Genomic DNA, 14,733 nt, shown 5'->3' with positions numbered 1-14,733 from the left:
ATTAGGATTTTCCATCATTTGGAGTTGCTCGCTTAATGTTGGAAAAGCCTAGCAAGGTGCCCCCCCTGGAGGCAGGACAGGAGTTGACAGCCAAATTAGGACTGAATTTAATGTATGATAGATAGCTTAAATAATGCCCCAATAAATTTACACTAACAAGGAATCATTTAGCCACACTTGCACTTTCTCTGTGTCGGATCTTCTCCTTTACAGGTTCCTCGTCCTTTGCGACTGCGATCCGGGATGTGAAGACATTTTTCCCAGAAGGACTTTGCTGTGAAGAGTCACAAATGATGCAGGACGAGAAGGTAAAACCGACCCTTTGTTCTGAAGAAATGTGCTAACAGATGGCCCATTACTTTGTAAAGGTGTCTGCATGTGTAACATCAGATCCCTGTATTATGCCCTGTGTAACTAAGTGTGACACTTAATGCTGTAAAAAATAGTAAGTGATCTAAACACAGTAGGGCTGAAGTCCCTCTGTTTTTCCAAGACCACTGGAGTAAGTATGAGGAGTTTCTAAGTGGGGAGCTCCCATGCTGTGGTCTTCATTTAGAACGCAGCGTGGCATTAGGAGAGATGCACCTGATCTCACCAGGTGTACGTGAGCCCTCTTGCAGGTTCAAGCTGGGATCAATACCTCCAAACCCAAAGATGAGGGGAAATACTTTTGAGATGTTGCAAGCAGCTGCAGATGCTGGTGACAGCCTCATACTTTTTTTTTTAGAGATACAGCACTGAAACAGGCCCTTCGGCCCACCGAGTCTGTGCCGACCATTGACCACCCATTTATACTAATCCTACACTAATCCCATATTCCTACCACATCCTGTGGAAGAGCCTGTCACTCCAAAATTGGCCTTTATAGCCACTCCAGGCGCTGCTTCACAAACCACTGACCACCTCCAGGCGCGTATCCATTGTCTCTCGAGATAAGGAGGCCCAAAAAGAAAAAAAAAAAGACACTAATCCCATATTCCTACCACATCCTCACCTGTCCCTATATTCTCCTACCACCTACCTATACTCGGGGCAATTTATAATGGCCAATTTACCTATCAACCTGCAAGTCTTTTGGCTGTGGGAAGAAACCGGAGCACCCGGAGGAAACCCACGCAGACACAGGGAGAACTTGCAAACTCCACACAGGCAGTACCCAGAATTGAACCCGGGTCGCTGGAGCTGTGAGGCTGGAGGAGGCAGAGCAGCACTGGTCCCCCTGTCCTGGCTTGGCAAACTCCCACCAGTGTTTCAAGTGTCTTCAGTGAGGTTGACGGTTGTGCACAACCCCAGAGGATTTGTCTGGCCCATTTTAATGTCTTTACCAGATCTGTTGGTCAAGTGCCTGTGAGTGTAGTAAAACCATAGGGGAGACCTGTTATCATACGACTTGCCTTATAAACAGACTTTAATAGCCTCCTTCTCCATAGACATAAAGCCTGTCCTAAGTCAACATCTTGCTTTAATTTAAAAGATAGCAATGTGTAGGATCCTCTTTGGCTTATCACAGTTTGGTGCCACTGTCACCTCTTCTCTCTGGATGACAGTTCCTTGGAGTCCAGGCATACTCTAGATGTAGGCCTACCACCCCCCACCACCCCCCCCCCCCCCCCTACCTGGGCCTTGAGTCTGACCATCAGGTTGAAATTGGGGTACAGCAGTTCTGCTGGTTCCCCTATTGGGGCCTGGCTACTGCTGGAAAGGCCCAAGGCCTGTTTAGAGACCTCTGAAAGCATACAGTGGTCACATGACAACTAAATGAGATGGAAAGTTGGAATGTGCCACCTCACCTCATAATATGGGAGCACTGGGAAAGCATCAGGTCATCCCGGGAACCTCGGGTGGGAGCACTGGGAAAGCATCAGGTCATCCCAGGACCCTCAGGTGGGAGCACTGGGAAAGCATCTGGTCATCCCGGGAACCTTGGGTGGGAGCACTGGGAAATCATCAGGTCATTCCGGGATCCTCGGGTGGGAGCACTGGGAAAGCACCGGGTCATTCCAGGACCCTCGGGTGGGAGCACTGGGAAAGCACCAGGACACTCGGGTGGGAGAACTGGGAAAGCACCAGGACATTCTGGGACACTCGGGTGGGAGCACTGGGAAAGCACCAGGACATCCCGGGACCCTCGTGTAGGAGCACTGGGAAAACACCAGGACATCCCGGGACCCTCGTGTAGGAGCACTGGGAAAGCACCAGAACATCCCGGGACCCTCGTGTAGGAGCACTGGGAAAGCACCAGAACATCCCGGGACCCTCGTGTAGGAGCACTGGGAAAGCACCAGAACATCCCGGGACCCTCGTGTAGGAGCACTGGGAAAGCACCAGGAGATCCCGGGACCCTCGGGTGGGAGCACTCGCACTGGGAAAGCACCAGGTCATTCCGGGACCCTTGGGTGGGAACACTGCTCTTTTAACTACCCCTCAGCTGTCATTTGAATGCATTCCTCCCAATTTGCAATTTTTGTTTACAGATTGGCAGTAACAGAAAGGACTGGCTCATCAGTCCTGAGTCCCCAAGAAAACGCAAGCTACTCAGGTCTTTAACCCGCACCCACTTGGATTCAGGAGCTCCCACATGGCAGCAACAGCAGCAAGGTAATCATTACAATATGTTCTGAGCCTGCAGAAACAGGAGCTCCAAACCTTCCAAACCCTTCCACAGTATAAGGGCCCGACAGACTAAATATTAGATCTACCTTCAAATGATTTACCACTGACTGAGAGTTCCACTGAAGGATGTTTGATGCTGTCAACTAACTCATGAACAGTTCTGAAATCAGTCCTAAAGCCCCTCCCTCAGTAACAAGGGCGGCGCAGTGGTTAGCACCGCAGCCTCACAGCTCCAGGGACCCGGGTTCGATTCTGAGTACTGCCTGTGCAGAGTTTGCAAGTTCTCCCTGTGACCGCATGGTTTTTTGCCGGGTGCTCCGGTTTCCTCCCACAGCCAAAGATTTGCAGGTGATAGGTAAATTGGACGTTGTAAATTGCCCCTAGTGTAGGTAGGTGGTAGGGAATATGGGATTACTGTAGGGTTAGTATAAATGGGTGGTTGTTGGTCGGCACGGACTCGGTGGGCCGAAGGGCCTGTTTCAGTGCTGTATCTCTAAATAAAATAAATACCAGCCTGTATCACAGCCCCTCCCTCAGTAACAATACCAGCCTGTACCTCAGCCCCGCCCTCAGTAGCAATACCAGCCTGTACCACAGCCTCTCCCTCAGTAACAATACCAGTCTGTACCACAGCCTCTCCCTCAGTAACAATACCAGCCTGTGCCACAGCCTCTCCCTCAATAACAATACCAGCCTGCACCGCAGCCTCTCCCTCAGTAACAATACCAGCCTGTATCACAGTCCCTCCCTCAGTAACAATGCCAGCCTGTATCACAGTCCCTCCCTCAGTAACAATACCAGCCTGTACCACAGCCTCTCCCTCAGTAACAATACCAGCCTGCACCGCAGCCTCTCCCTCAGTAACAATACCAGCCTGTACCGCAGCCTCTCACTCAGTAGCAATACCAGCCTGTATCACAGCTTCTCCCTCAGTAACAATACCAGCCTGTACCAAAGTCCCTCCCTCAGTAACAATACCAGCCTGTACCACAGTCCCTCCCTCAGTAACAATACCAGCCTGTACCGCAGCCTCTCCCTCAGTAACAATACCAGCCTGTACCGCAGCCTCTCCCTCAGTAGCAATACTAGCCTGTATCACAGCCCCTCTCTCAGTAACACCAGCCTGTATCACAGCCTCTCCCTCAGTAACAATACCAGCCTGTACCGCAGCCCCTCCCTCAGTAACAATACCAGCCTGTATCACAGCCCCTCTTTCAGTAATAATACCAGCCAGTACCACAGACCCGCCCTCAGTAACAATACCAGCCTGTACCACATCCCCTCCCTCAGTAACAATACCAGCCTGTATCACAGCCTCTCCCTCAGTAACAATACCAGTCTGTACCGCAGCCCCTCTCTCAGTAACAATACCAGCCTGTACCACAGCCCCTCTCTCAGTAACAATACCAGCCTGTACCGTAGCCCCTCCCTCAGTAACAATACCAGCCTGTACCACAGCCCCTCCCTCAGTAACAATACCAGCCTGTACCGCAGCCTCTCCCTCAGTAACAATACCAGCCTGTACCACAGCCTCTCCCTCAGTAACAATACCAGCCTGTACCACAGCCTCTCCCTCAGTAACAATACCAGCCTGTACCACAGCCTCTCCCTCAGTAACAAAACCAGCCTGTACCACAGTCCCTCCCTCAGTAACAATACCAGCCGGGACCACAGCCTCTCTCTCTGTAACAATACCAGCCTGTACCACAGTCCCTCCCTCAGTAACAATACCAGCCTGTACCGCAGCCTCTCCCTCAGTAACAATACCAGCCTGTACCGCAGCCTCTCCCTCAGTAGCAATACTAGCCTGTATCACAGCCCCTCTCTCAGTAACAATACCAGCCTGTATCACAGCCTCTCCCTCAGTAACAATACCAGTCTGTACCGCAGCCCCTCTCTCAGTAACAATACCAGCCTGTCCCTCAGCCTCTCCCTCAGTAACAATACCAGCCTGTACCACAGCCTCTCCCTCAGTAACAATACCAGCCTGTACCTCAGCACCTCCCTCAGTAACAATACCAGCCTGTACCACAGCCTCTCCCTCAGTAACAATACCAGCCTGTAACTCAGCACCTCCCTCAGTAACAATACCAGCCTGTACCACAGCCCCTCCCTCAGTAACAATACCAGTCTGTACCACACCCTCTCCCTCAGTAACAATACCAGCCTGTACCACAGCCTCTCCTCTTTAACAATACCAGCCTGTAACTCAGCACCTCCCTCAGTAACAATACCAGCCTGTACCACAGCCCCTCCCTCAGTAACAATACCAGCCTGTACCACAGCCCCTCCCTCAGTAACAATACCAGCCTGTACCACAGCCCCTCCCTCAGTAACAATACCAGTCTGTACCACACCCTCTCCCTCAGTAACAATACCAGCCTGTACCACAGCCTCTCCTCTTTAACAATACCAGCCTGTAACTCAGCACCTCCCTCAGTAACAATACCAGCCTGTACCACAGCCCCTCCCTCAGTAACAATACCAGTCTGTACCACAGCCCCTCCCTGAGTAACAATACCAGCCTGTACCGCAGCCTCTCCCTCAGTAGCAATACCAGCCTGTATCACAGCCTCTCCCTCAGTAACAATACCAGCCTGTACCACAGCCTCTCCCTCAGTAACAATACCAGCCTGTACCACAGACCCTCCCTCAGTAACAATACCAGCCTGTACCACAGCCTCTCCCTCAGTAACAATACCAGCCTGTACCGCAGCCTCTCCCTCAGTAGCAATACCAGCCTGTATCACAGCCTCTCCCTCAGTAACAATACCAGCCTGTACCACAGCCTCTCCCTCAGTAACAATACCAGCCTGTACCAAAGTCCCTCCCTCAGTAACAATACCAGCCTGTACCACAGCCCCTCCTTCATTAACAATACCAGCCTGTATCACAGCCCCTCTTTCAGTAATAATACCAGCCAGTACCACAGCCCCTCCCTCAGTAACAATACCAGCCAGTACTACAGACCCTCCCTCAGTAACAATACCAGCCTGTACCACAGCCTCTCCCTCAGTAGCAATACCAGCCTGTACCTCAGCCTCTCCCTCAGTAACAATACCAGCCTGTACCACAGCCTCTCCCTCAGTAACAATACCAGCCTGTACCTCAGCACCTCCCTCAGTAACAATACCAGCCTGTACCACAGCCTCTCCCTCAGTAACAATACCAGCCTGTACCACAGCCTCTCCCTCAGTAACAATACCAGCCTGTACCGCAGCCTCTCCCTCAGTAGCAATACTAGCCTGTATCACAGCCCCTCTCTCAGTAACACCAGCCTGTATCACAGCCTCTCCCTCAGTAACAATACCAGCCTGTGCCGCAGCCCCTCCCTCAGTAACAATACCAGCCTGTATCACAGCCCCTCTTTCAGTAATAATACCACCCAGTCCCACAGACCCTCCCTCAGTAACAATACCAGCCTGTACCACATCCCCTCCCTCAGTAGCAATACCAGCCTGTATCACAGCCCCTCTTTCAATAATAATACCAGCCAGTACTACAGACCCTCCCTCAGTAACAATACCAGCCTGTATCACAGCCCCTCTTTCAGTAATAATACCAGCCAGTACTACAGACCCTCCCTCAGTAACAATACCAGCCTGTACCACAGCCTCTCCCTCAGTAGCAATACCAGCCTGTACCTCAGCACCTCCCTCAGTAACAATACCAGCCTGTACCACAGCCTCTCCCTCAGTAGCAATACCAGCCTGTACCACAGCCTCTCCCTCAGTAACAATACCAGCCTGTACCGCAGCCTCTCCCTCAGTAGCAATACTAGCCTGTATCACAGCCCCTCTCTCAGTAGCACCAGCCTGTATCACAGCCTCTCCCTCAGTAACAATACCAGCCTGTACCGCAGCCCCTCCCTCAGTAACAATACCAGCCTGTATCACAGCCCCTCCCTCAGTAACAATACCAGCCTGTACCACAGCCCCTCCCTCAGTAACAATACCAGCCTGTACCACAGCACCTCCCTCAGTAACAATACCAGCCTGTACCGCAGTCCCTCCCTCAGTAACAATACCAGCCTGTACCTCAGCACCTCCCTCAGTAACAATACCAGCCTGTACCACAGCCTCTCCCTCAGTAACAATACCAGCCTGTACCACAGCCTCTCCCTCAGTAACAATACCAGCCTGTACCGCAGCCTCTCCCTCAGTAGCAATACTAGTCTGTATCACAGCCCCTCTCTCAGTAACACCAGCCTGTATCACAGCCTCTCCCTCAGTAACAATACCAGCCTGTACCGCAGCCCCTCCCTCAGTAACAATGCCAGCCTGTATCACAGCCCCTCCCTCAGTAACAATACCAGCCTGTACCGCAGCCCCTCCCTCAGTAACAATGCCAGCCTGTATCACAGCCCCTCCCTCAGTAACAATGCCAGCCTGTATCACAGCCTCTCCCTCAGTAACAATACCAGCCTGTACCGCAGCCCCTCCCTCAGTAACAATACCAGCCTGTATCACAGCCCCTCCCTCAGTAACAATACCAGCCTGTACCACAGCCCCTCCCTCAGTAACAATACCAGCCTGTACCACAGCACCTCCCTCAGTAACAATACCAGCCTGTACCGCAGTCCCTCCCTCAGTAACAATACCAGCCTGTACCTCAGCACCTCCCTCAGTAACAATACCAGCCTGTACCACAGCCTCTCCCTCAGTAACAATACCAGCCTGTACCACAGCCTCTCCCTCAGTAACAATACCAGCCTGTACCGCAGCCTCTCCCTCAGTAGCAATACTAGTCTGTATCACAGCCCCTCTCTCAGTAACACCAGCCTGTATCACAGCCTCTCCCTCAGTAACAATACCAGCCTGTACCGCAGCCCCTCCCTCAGTAACAATACCAGCCTGTACCACAGCCCCTCCCTCAGTAACAATACCAGCCTGTACCGCAGCCCCTCCCTCAGTAACAATACCAGCCTGTACCACAAATAATGTTTTTTTTTAAGATTAGGGATACAGCACTGAAACAGGCCCTTCGGCCCACCGAGTCTGTGCCGACCATCAACCACCCATTTATACTAATCCTACACTAATCCCATATTCCTACCAAACATCCCCACCTGTCCCTATATTTCCCTACCACCTACCTATACTAGTGACAATTTATAATGGCCAATTTACCTATCAACCTGCAAGTCTTTTGGCTTGTGGGAGGAAACCGGAGCACCCGGAGAAAACCCACGCAGACACAGGGAGAACTTGCAAACTCCACACGGGCAGTACCCAGAATCGAACCCGGGTCCCTGGAGCTGTGAGGCTGCAGTGCTAACCACTGCGCCACTGTGCCGCTAGTTGCCAGTGAGTAAGGGTAGGAACTATGGTGAAATGCTTTCTCCTGGGAATAGTGTGTGTATCTGATTGACGGGATCTTTCCTGAGCTGTTCATATTAAATGGAAGTCTGTAACTCCCAGGTTTTGCTGTGTCTGAAGTTGGAATGAACCTCAGTTTCCTATCATTGTGCCAGATTTAACCCGCTGCCCCTTTCTTTTTCTCTTTGTTGCGCAGACCTGCTGCTGCCCAGAGCACTGTGCCAGACCATGTGCCTGCTGCTGCCCTCTCCCCTCATCAGGAGGTGCCACCACCCACCGTACATTGAAGTGCTGGACCAGCTGGAGAGCTGTGGTTATCGGCTGATGGGGGCAAGGATGAGTGTCCTGGACCAGTCACAGGCTCAGCATGTGGCAGAGCTCATCACTGTGGACAACACTTGGACTACAGTAAGACTCTCTCACTGATACTGTTAGGGACATTCACACGAATTCTGGACACGTTTTATATTCTGAATTTGTGCTCCACTAAAATTAATGATTGGAAAATAGTGGGAAGCATACTTGTGATTTGCCTATACACACCTCACTGGGACTGCCTGTGTAGAAAATCAGACCTTTGTGTAATCAAACTGTGTGTAGGAAAGGAAGTGGGCAAATATGTGAAAACAGTCACACAATAATCACAGGAGAGCTTTACAGAAAGGGTATAATTTCCACTATGTTTCTCATCACTACCTCACAAGCATTTACCTATCAGGCAAGGTTCATAGAATTACGTAGAATAAGCCCCACAGAAACAGGCCATTTGGCTCATCCAGTCCCTGCTCCCCTCAGGCCTCTTCCATCCTTTCGTATCTAAACATATCATCAGCATATCCTTCTATTCCTTTTTTCTCCATGTGCTTATCTAGATTCCCTTTAAATGTATTGATATTATTCACATCAACCACTCCCGGTGGTAGTGAGTTCCACATTCTCACCACTCTCTGGGTAAAGAAGTTCTTTCTGAATTCCCTATTTAGTTTCTTGTTGACTATTTTATATTGATGTCTCTAGTTATGCTCTTCCCCACCAGTGGAAACATTCTCTTTGTATCCACTCTATCAAAACCTTTCATAATTTTGAAACCCTCTATTAGGTCACCTCTCAGCCTCCTTTTCAGGAGAAAAGAGACCCAGCTGTTCATCCTTTCTTGATCGGTATAACCTCGCAGTTCTGGTGGCATCCTTGTAAATATTTTTTGCAACCTCTCCAGTGGCTCTATATCCTTTCTATAATCCGGCAACCAGAACTATGCAGTACTCCTCGTGTGGCCTAACCAAGGCTTGATACATGTTTAGCATAACTTCTTCATTTTTCAATTCTCTCCTTCAACAGTTGTGTATAGTTAGTTGGTTGATAGTGTTTACACAGTTGTGTATCATTAGTTAATTGTCACTCTGTTCTTCCTTTGCTGTTCTCAGTGCGTGCTTAGGTTCACATTTATGCTGCTAACAAGATATTGAATAGAGAGAACATGTTCGAACCCAGCCAAGGGAGTCTGCTGTTCATAGGAACAGACACACTGACCAAAGCAGTTCATGCAGTTGGCTACTTCACCCCATACAGTATTAATTACACATATTAATGAAGGTTTTCTCCCTTTGTCTATTTCTATCTACCTATTCACGCTCTCTGTCCCAGGGATACAGGAGTATGTGGGGTTGGTGTGTGTATTTTTCTTTCTTTGCTATCTTTTTGCCAGATATCTATAGTTCTGATTTTTTTTCCAGTGCTCGCTGCTCACTAATGGTCCCTGCCTGATGCTGGCTGTGGAGAGAGATAATGGAGTATGCTGCTTTAGTACACTGCTGACAAGGTGAGTAAACCTGCCACATCTTCAGTTACTGACCATGTAGCCTTATAATTATACCTTAGGTTATTTCATTAGAAAGGTGGATGAGACAATGGGAGGGGCTCTGCAAAATGGGTAGATTTCTATTTGGCAGAAGTCAGAAGAAGAACTTGCAGTGTTAACCCCTCAATATTTAGTATAGGCCCCAAAATTCCAGCCTCCAAATCAGCAATATCTGTTGAGTTTTCATAGAATGGTTACAGCACAGAAGGAGGCCCTTCAGCCTATCTCTCTGCAAGAGTAACCAAGCTAGTCCCACTTCCCGTCCTTTCCCTGTAGCCCTGCAAATTATTTCTCTTCAGATAATTATCCAATTCCATTTTGAAAGCCACGATTGAATCTGCCTCCACCACACTCTCAGGCAGTGCATTCCAGATCCTAACAAGTCGCTGTGTGAAAACTTTTTCCTCATGTAGCCATTGCTTCTTTTGCCATTCACCTTAAATCTGCGTTGTCTGGTTCTTGATCCTTCCGCCAATGTGAACAGTTTCTCTCTGTCTACTCTGTCCGGACCCTCATGATTTTGAACACCTCTATCAAATCTCCTCTCACCCTTCTCTTCTCCAGGGAAAACAGCCCCAGCTTCTCCAGTCTATCCACGTAAATGAATTCCCTCATTTCTGGAACCATTCTTGTAAATCTCTTTTCTGCACTCTCTCTAAAGCTTTCACATCCTTCCTAGTGAGCAGCGAGCACTGGAAAAAAATCAGAACTATAGCTTTCTGGCAAAAAGATAGCATGAAAGAAAAATACACACACCTGCCCAATTCTACACTCCAACCCCACACACTCCTGTATCCCTGGGACAGAGAGCGTGAATAGGTAGATAGAAATAGACAAAGGGAGAAAACCTTCATTAATATGTGCAATTAATACTGTATGGGGTGAAGTAGCCAACTGCATGAACTGCTTTGGTCAGTGTGTCTGTTCCTATGAACAGCAGACTCCCTTGGCTGGGTTCGAACATGTTCTCTCTATTCAATATCTTGTTAGCAGCATAAATGTGAACCTAAGCACGCACTGAGAACAGCAAAGGAAGAACAGAGTGACAATTAACTAATGATACACAACTGTGTAAACACTATCAACCAACTAACTATACACAACTGTTGAAGGAGAGAATTGAAAAATGAAGAAGTTATGCTAAACATGTATCAAGCCTTGGTTAGGCCACACGAGGAGTACTGCATAGTTCTGGTTGCCGGATTATAGAAAGGATATAGAGCCACTGGAGAGGTTGCAAAAAATATTTACAAGGATGCCACCAGAACTGCGAGGTTATACCGATCAAGAAAGGATGAACAGCTGGGTCTCTTTTCTTCTGAAAAGAGGAGGCTGAGAGGTGACCTAATAGAGGGTTTCAAAATTATGAAAGGTTTTGATAGAGTGGATACAAAGAGAATGTTTCCACTGGTGGGGAAGAGCATAACTAGAGACATCAATATAAAATAGTCAACAAGAAACTAAATAGGGAATTCAGAAAGAACTTCTTTACCCAGAGAGTGGTGAGAATGTGGAACTCACTACCACCGGGAGTGGTTGATGTGAATAATATCAATACAGAATTGGACACAATACTCCAGTTGAGACCTGATAGTGAGTAGCAGTAAACTTGCTGCCACCCTCAAAGACACACCTGCAGGAACTGTGAGTTTGTTTCAGTCTGAATGTTCTCTCATTGAAGATTGTTGTCTCAGGTGGACGAATTGCTGGTATTAGCCCAGAAATGCTCTTGAGGGTTTTTAGCACTGAGGTTCAAAGATCATCCCCTCCACTCACCCAGAATATCAGAGTGCATTTATGTTCTGAACCTTCTGTAGTTGCAGCAACTCTCCTTTGTGATATCTGCTGTTCTGCAGAATGTCCTAATGCAATGTCCAGAACTGGGCTCATCTTTCAGCATTTCCAGTTTAAAACAGAATCACTGACCTCTCATGTCCTTTCTTCTTCTGTACTCCTCACACTGCCCCAAACTAGGCATAACTAATAACCCTCCCCCACCCTTCAAAAAATTACTTTTAAAAGATTTCCAGTTTAGATTCATCCCCAAAAATGTATTTGGGTCATGTTGAAATCTTCCCCTCTCTATGGGAAATGGAATGTTTATTGTATATATCGGGGAGATTTTCACAGGTGTCACTGAAGCAAGATGTTAACAACCCTAGAACAGTGCAGAAAACCTTATCGCCTTTTGCAGCTCCCCATTCGGCCAAGATCAGCTTCAGACAGGCTGGGGAACACCCCCCCACCCCCCAAATCCCACCCTGGAATCTGCCAGTACATCCTGTATTAACCACATTAGGGTCTGATGACATACATGGGAGCCCAATTGCCATTTTGAAACTCAACTGGGTAGAGCCTGTATTGAGCTCACCACCCCGGACAGCTGGCAGTCTAGCTTAAGGGCATCCAGAAAGTTTCTACTCTCTGTTGTGGGGCCAGGAGGACCAGGAACATGCCACAACAGTGATGTGGTTCGCCAGCACGCTGGAATCGCTTACAACCTGGGTTGAGTCGGGCACTGGGCCGCCCAATATTGAGCTGGCAAGCTGCGATGAGAAGCCCATTTGCCATATGGCAATGCAGCCCGGCCCTGAACATGGAGCAAGCCAGCAATTGGCACTACTAGCAGTCGGCCACACGATAGTTCAAATCTGATCCAATGACTTTGCATCAGCAAAATAACTAAAACATCAACTTGAGAGGAGCAGCCAGTAGGTGTTACTGCTGCCATTGTAGGGGTTGTTACTGCTGCCATTCTAGGGATTGTTACTGATGCCATTGTAGAGGTTGTTACTGCTGCCATTGTAGAGGTTGTTACTGCTGCCATTCTAGGGATTGTTACTGATGCCATTGTAGAGGTTGTTACTGCTGCCATTCTAGGGGTTGTTACTGCTGCCATTCTAGGGATTGTTACTGATGCCATTGTAGAGGTTGTTACTGCTGCCATTGTAGAGGTTGTTACTGCTGCCATTCTAGGGATTGTTACTGATGCCATTGTAGAGGTTGTTACTGCTGCCATTGTAGAGGTTGTTACTGCTGCCATTGTCGAGGTTGTTACTGCTGCCATTGTAGAGGTTGTTACTGCTGCCATTGTCGAGGTTGTTACTGCTGCCATTCTGGGGGTTGTTACTGATGCCATTGTAGAGGTTGTTACTGCTGCCATTGCAGAGGTTGTTACTGCTGCCATTGTAGAGGTTGTTACTGATGCCATTGTAGAGGTTGTTAGTGCTGCCATTGCAGAGGTTGTTACTGCTGCCATTGTAGGGGTTGTTACTGCTGCCATTGTAGAGGTTGTTACTGCTGCCATTGTACGGGTTGTTACTGCTGCCATTGTAGAGGTTGTTACTGATGCCATTGCAGAGGTTGTTAGTGCTGCCATTGCAGAGGTTGTTACTGCTGCCATTGTAGGGGTTGTTACTGCTGCCATTGTAGAGGTTGTTACTGCTGCCATTGTACGGGTTGTTACTGCTGCCATTGTAGAGGTTGTTACTGCTGCCATTGTAGAGGTTGTTACTGCTGCCATTGTAGGGGTTGGTACTGATGCCATTGTAGAGGTTGTTACTGCTGCCATTCTGGGGGTTGTTACTGATGCCATTGTAGAGGTTGTTACTGCTGCCATTGCAGAGGTTGTTACTGCTGCCATTGTAGGGGTTGTTACTGATGCCATTGTAGGGGTTGTTACTGCTGCCATTGTAGAGGTTGTTACTGCTGCCATTGTAGAGGTTGTTACTGCTGCCATTGTAGGGGTTGGTACTGATGCCATTGTAGAGGTTGTTACTGCTGCCATTCTGGGGGTTGTTACTGATGCCATTGTAGAGGTTGTTACTGCTGCCATTGCAGAGGTTGTTACTGCTGCCATTGTAGAGGTTGTTACTGATGCCATTGTAGGGGTTGTTACTGCTGCCATTGTAGAGGTTGTTACTGATGCCATTCTAGGGGTTGTTACTGCTACCATTGTAGGGGTTGTTACTGATGCCATTGCAGAGGTTGTTACTGATGCCATTCTAGGGGTTGTTACTGCTACCATTGTAGGGGTTGTTACTGATGCCATTGCAGAGGTTGTTAGTGCTGCCATTGCAGAGGTTGTTACTGCTGCCATTGTAGGGGTTGTTACTGCTGCCATTGTAGAGGTTGTTACTGCTGCCATTGTAGAGGTTGTTACTGCTGCCATTGTAGAGGTTGTTACTGCTGCCATTGTAGAGGTTGTTACTGCTGCCATTGTAGGGGTTGGTACTGATGCCATTGTAGAGGTTGTTACTGCTGCCATTCTAGGGGTTGTTACTGCTGCCATTCTAGGGATTGTTACTGATGCCATTGTGGAGGTAGTTACTGCTGCCATTCTAGGGGTTGTTACTGCTGCCATTGTAGAGGTTGTTACTGCTGCCATTCTAGGGGTTGTTACTGCTGCCATTGTAGAGGTTGTTACTGCTGCCATTCTAGGGATTGTTACTGATGCCATTGTAGAGGTTATTACTGCTGCCATTCTAGGGGTTGTTACTGATGCCATTGTAGAGGTTGTTACTGCTGCCATTCTAGGGATTGTTACTGATGCCATTGTAGGGGTTGTTACTGCTGCCATTGTAGAGGTTGTTACTGCTGCCATTCTAGGGGTTGTTACTGCTGCCATTGTAGTGGTTGTTACTGATGCCATTGTAGAGGTTGTTACTGATGCCATTCTAGGGGTTGTTACTGATGCCATTGTAGTGGTTGTTACTGCTGCCATTCTAGGGGTTGTTACTGATGCCATTGTAGAGGTTGTTACTGCTGCCATTCTAGGGGTTGTTACTGATGCCATTGTAGAGGTTGTTACTGCTGCCATTCTCGGGGTTGTTACTGATGCCATTGTAGGGGTTGTTACTGCTGCCATTGTAGGGGTTGTTACTGCTGCCATTCTAGGGGTTGTTACTGATGCCGTTGTAGAGGTTGTTACTGCTGCCATTCTAG

At 48.5% G+C, this 14,733-nt stretch overlaps 1 protein-coding gene across 2 annotated transcripts in view; it reads left to right on the top strand.

Moving 5' to 3' along the window:
* LOC137383584 (dynein axonemal assembly factor 8) overlaps positions 1–14,733 on the top strand; it is a 106,602-nt gene that overhangs the window by 78,892 nt on the left and 12,977 nt on the right. For both annotated transcript variants that reach the window (XM_068056731.1, XM_068056732.1), the window contains exons 27-30: positions 214–308; positions 2,475–2,598; positions 8,128–8,339; positions 9,665–9,750. In XM_068056731.1, the coding sequence (XP_067912832.1) occupies positions 214–308; positions 2,475–2,598; positions 8,128–8,339; positions 9,665–9,750 (517 nt within the window). The remainder of the gene's footprint in view (positions 1–213; positions 309–2,474; positions 2,599–8,127; positions 8,340–9,664; positions 9,751–14,733) is intronic.

This window comes from Heterodontus francisci, chromosome 24 (assembly GCF_036365525.1).
Source record: "Heterodontus francisci isolate sHetFra1 chromosome 24, sHetFra1.hap1, whole genome shotgun sequence".
NCBI classification, from domain to species: domain Eukaryota; kingdom Metazoa; phylum Chordata; class Chondrichthyes; order Heterodontiformes; family Heterodontidae; genus Heterodontus; species Heterodontus francisci.
This window is presented reverse-complemented; position numbering and strand designations above follow the sequence as displayed.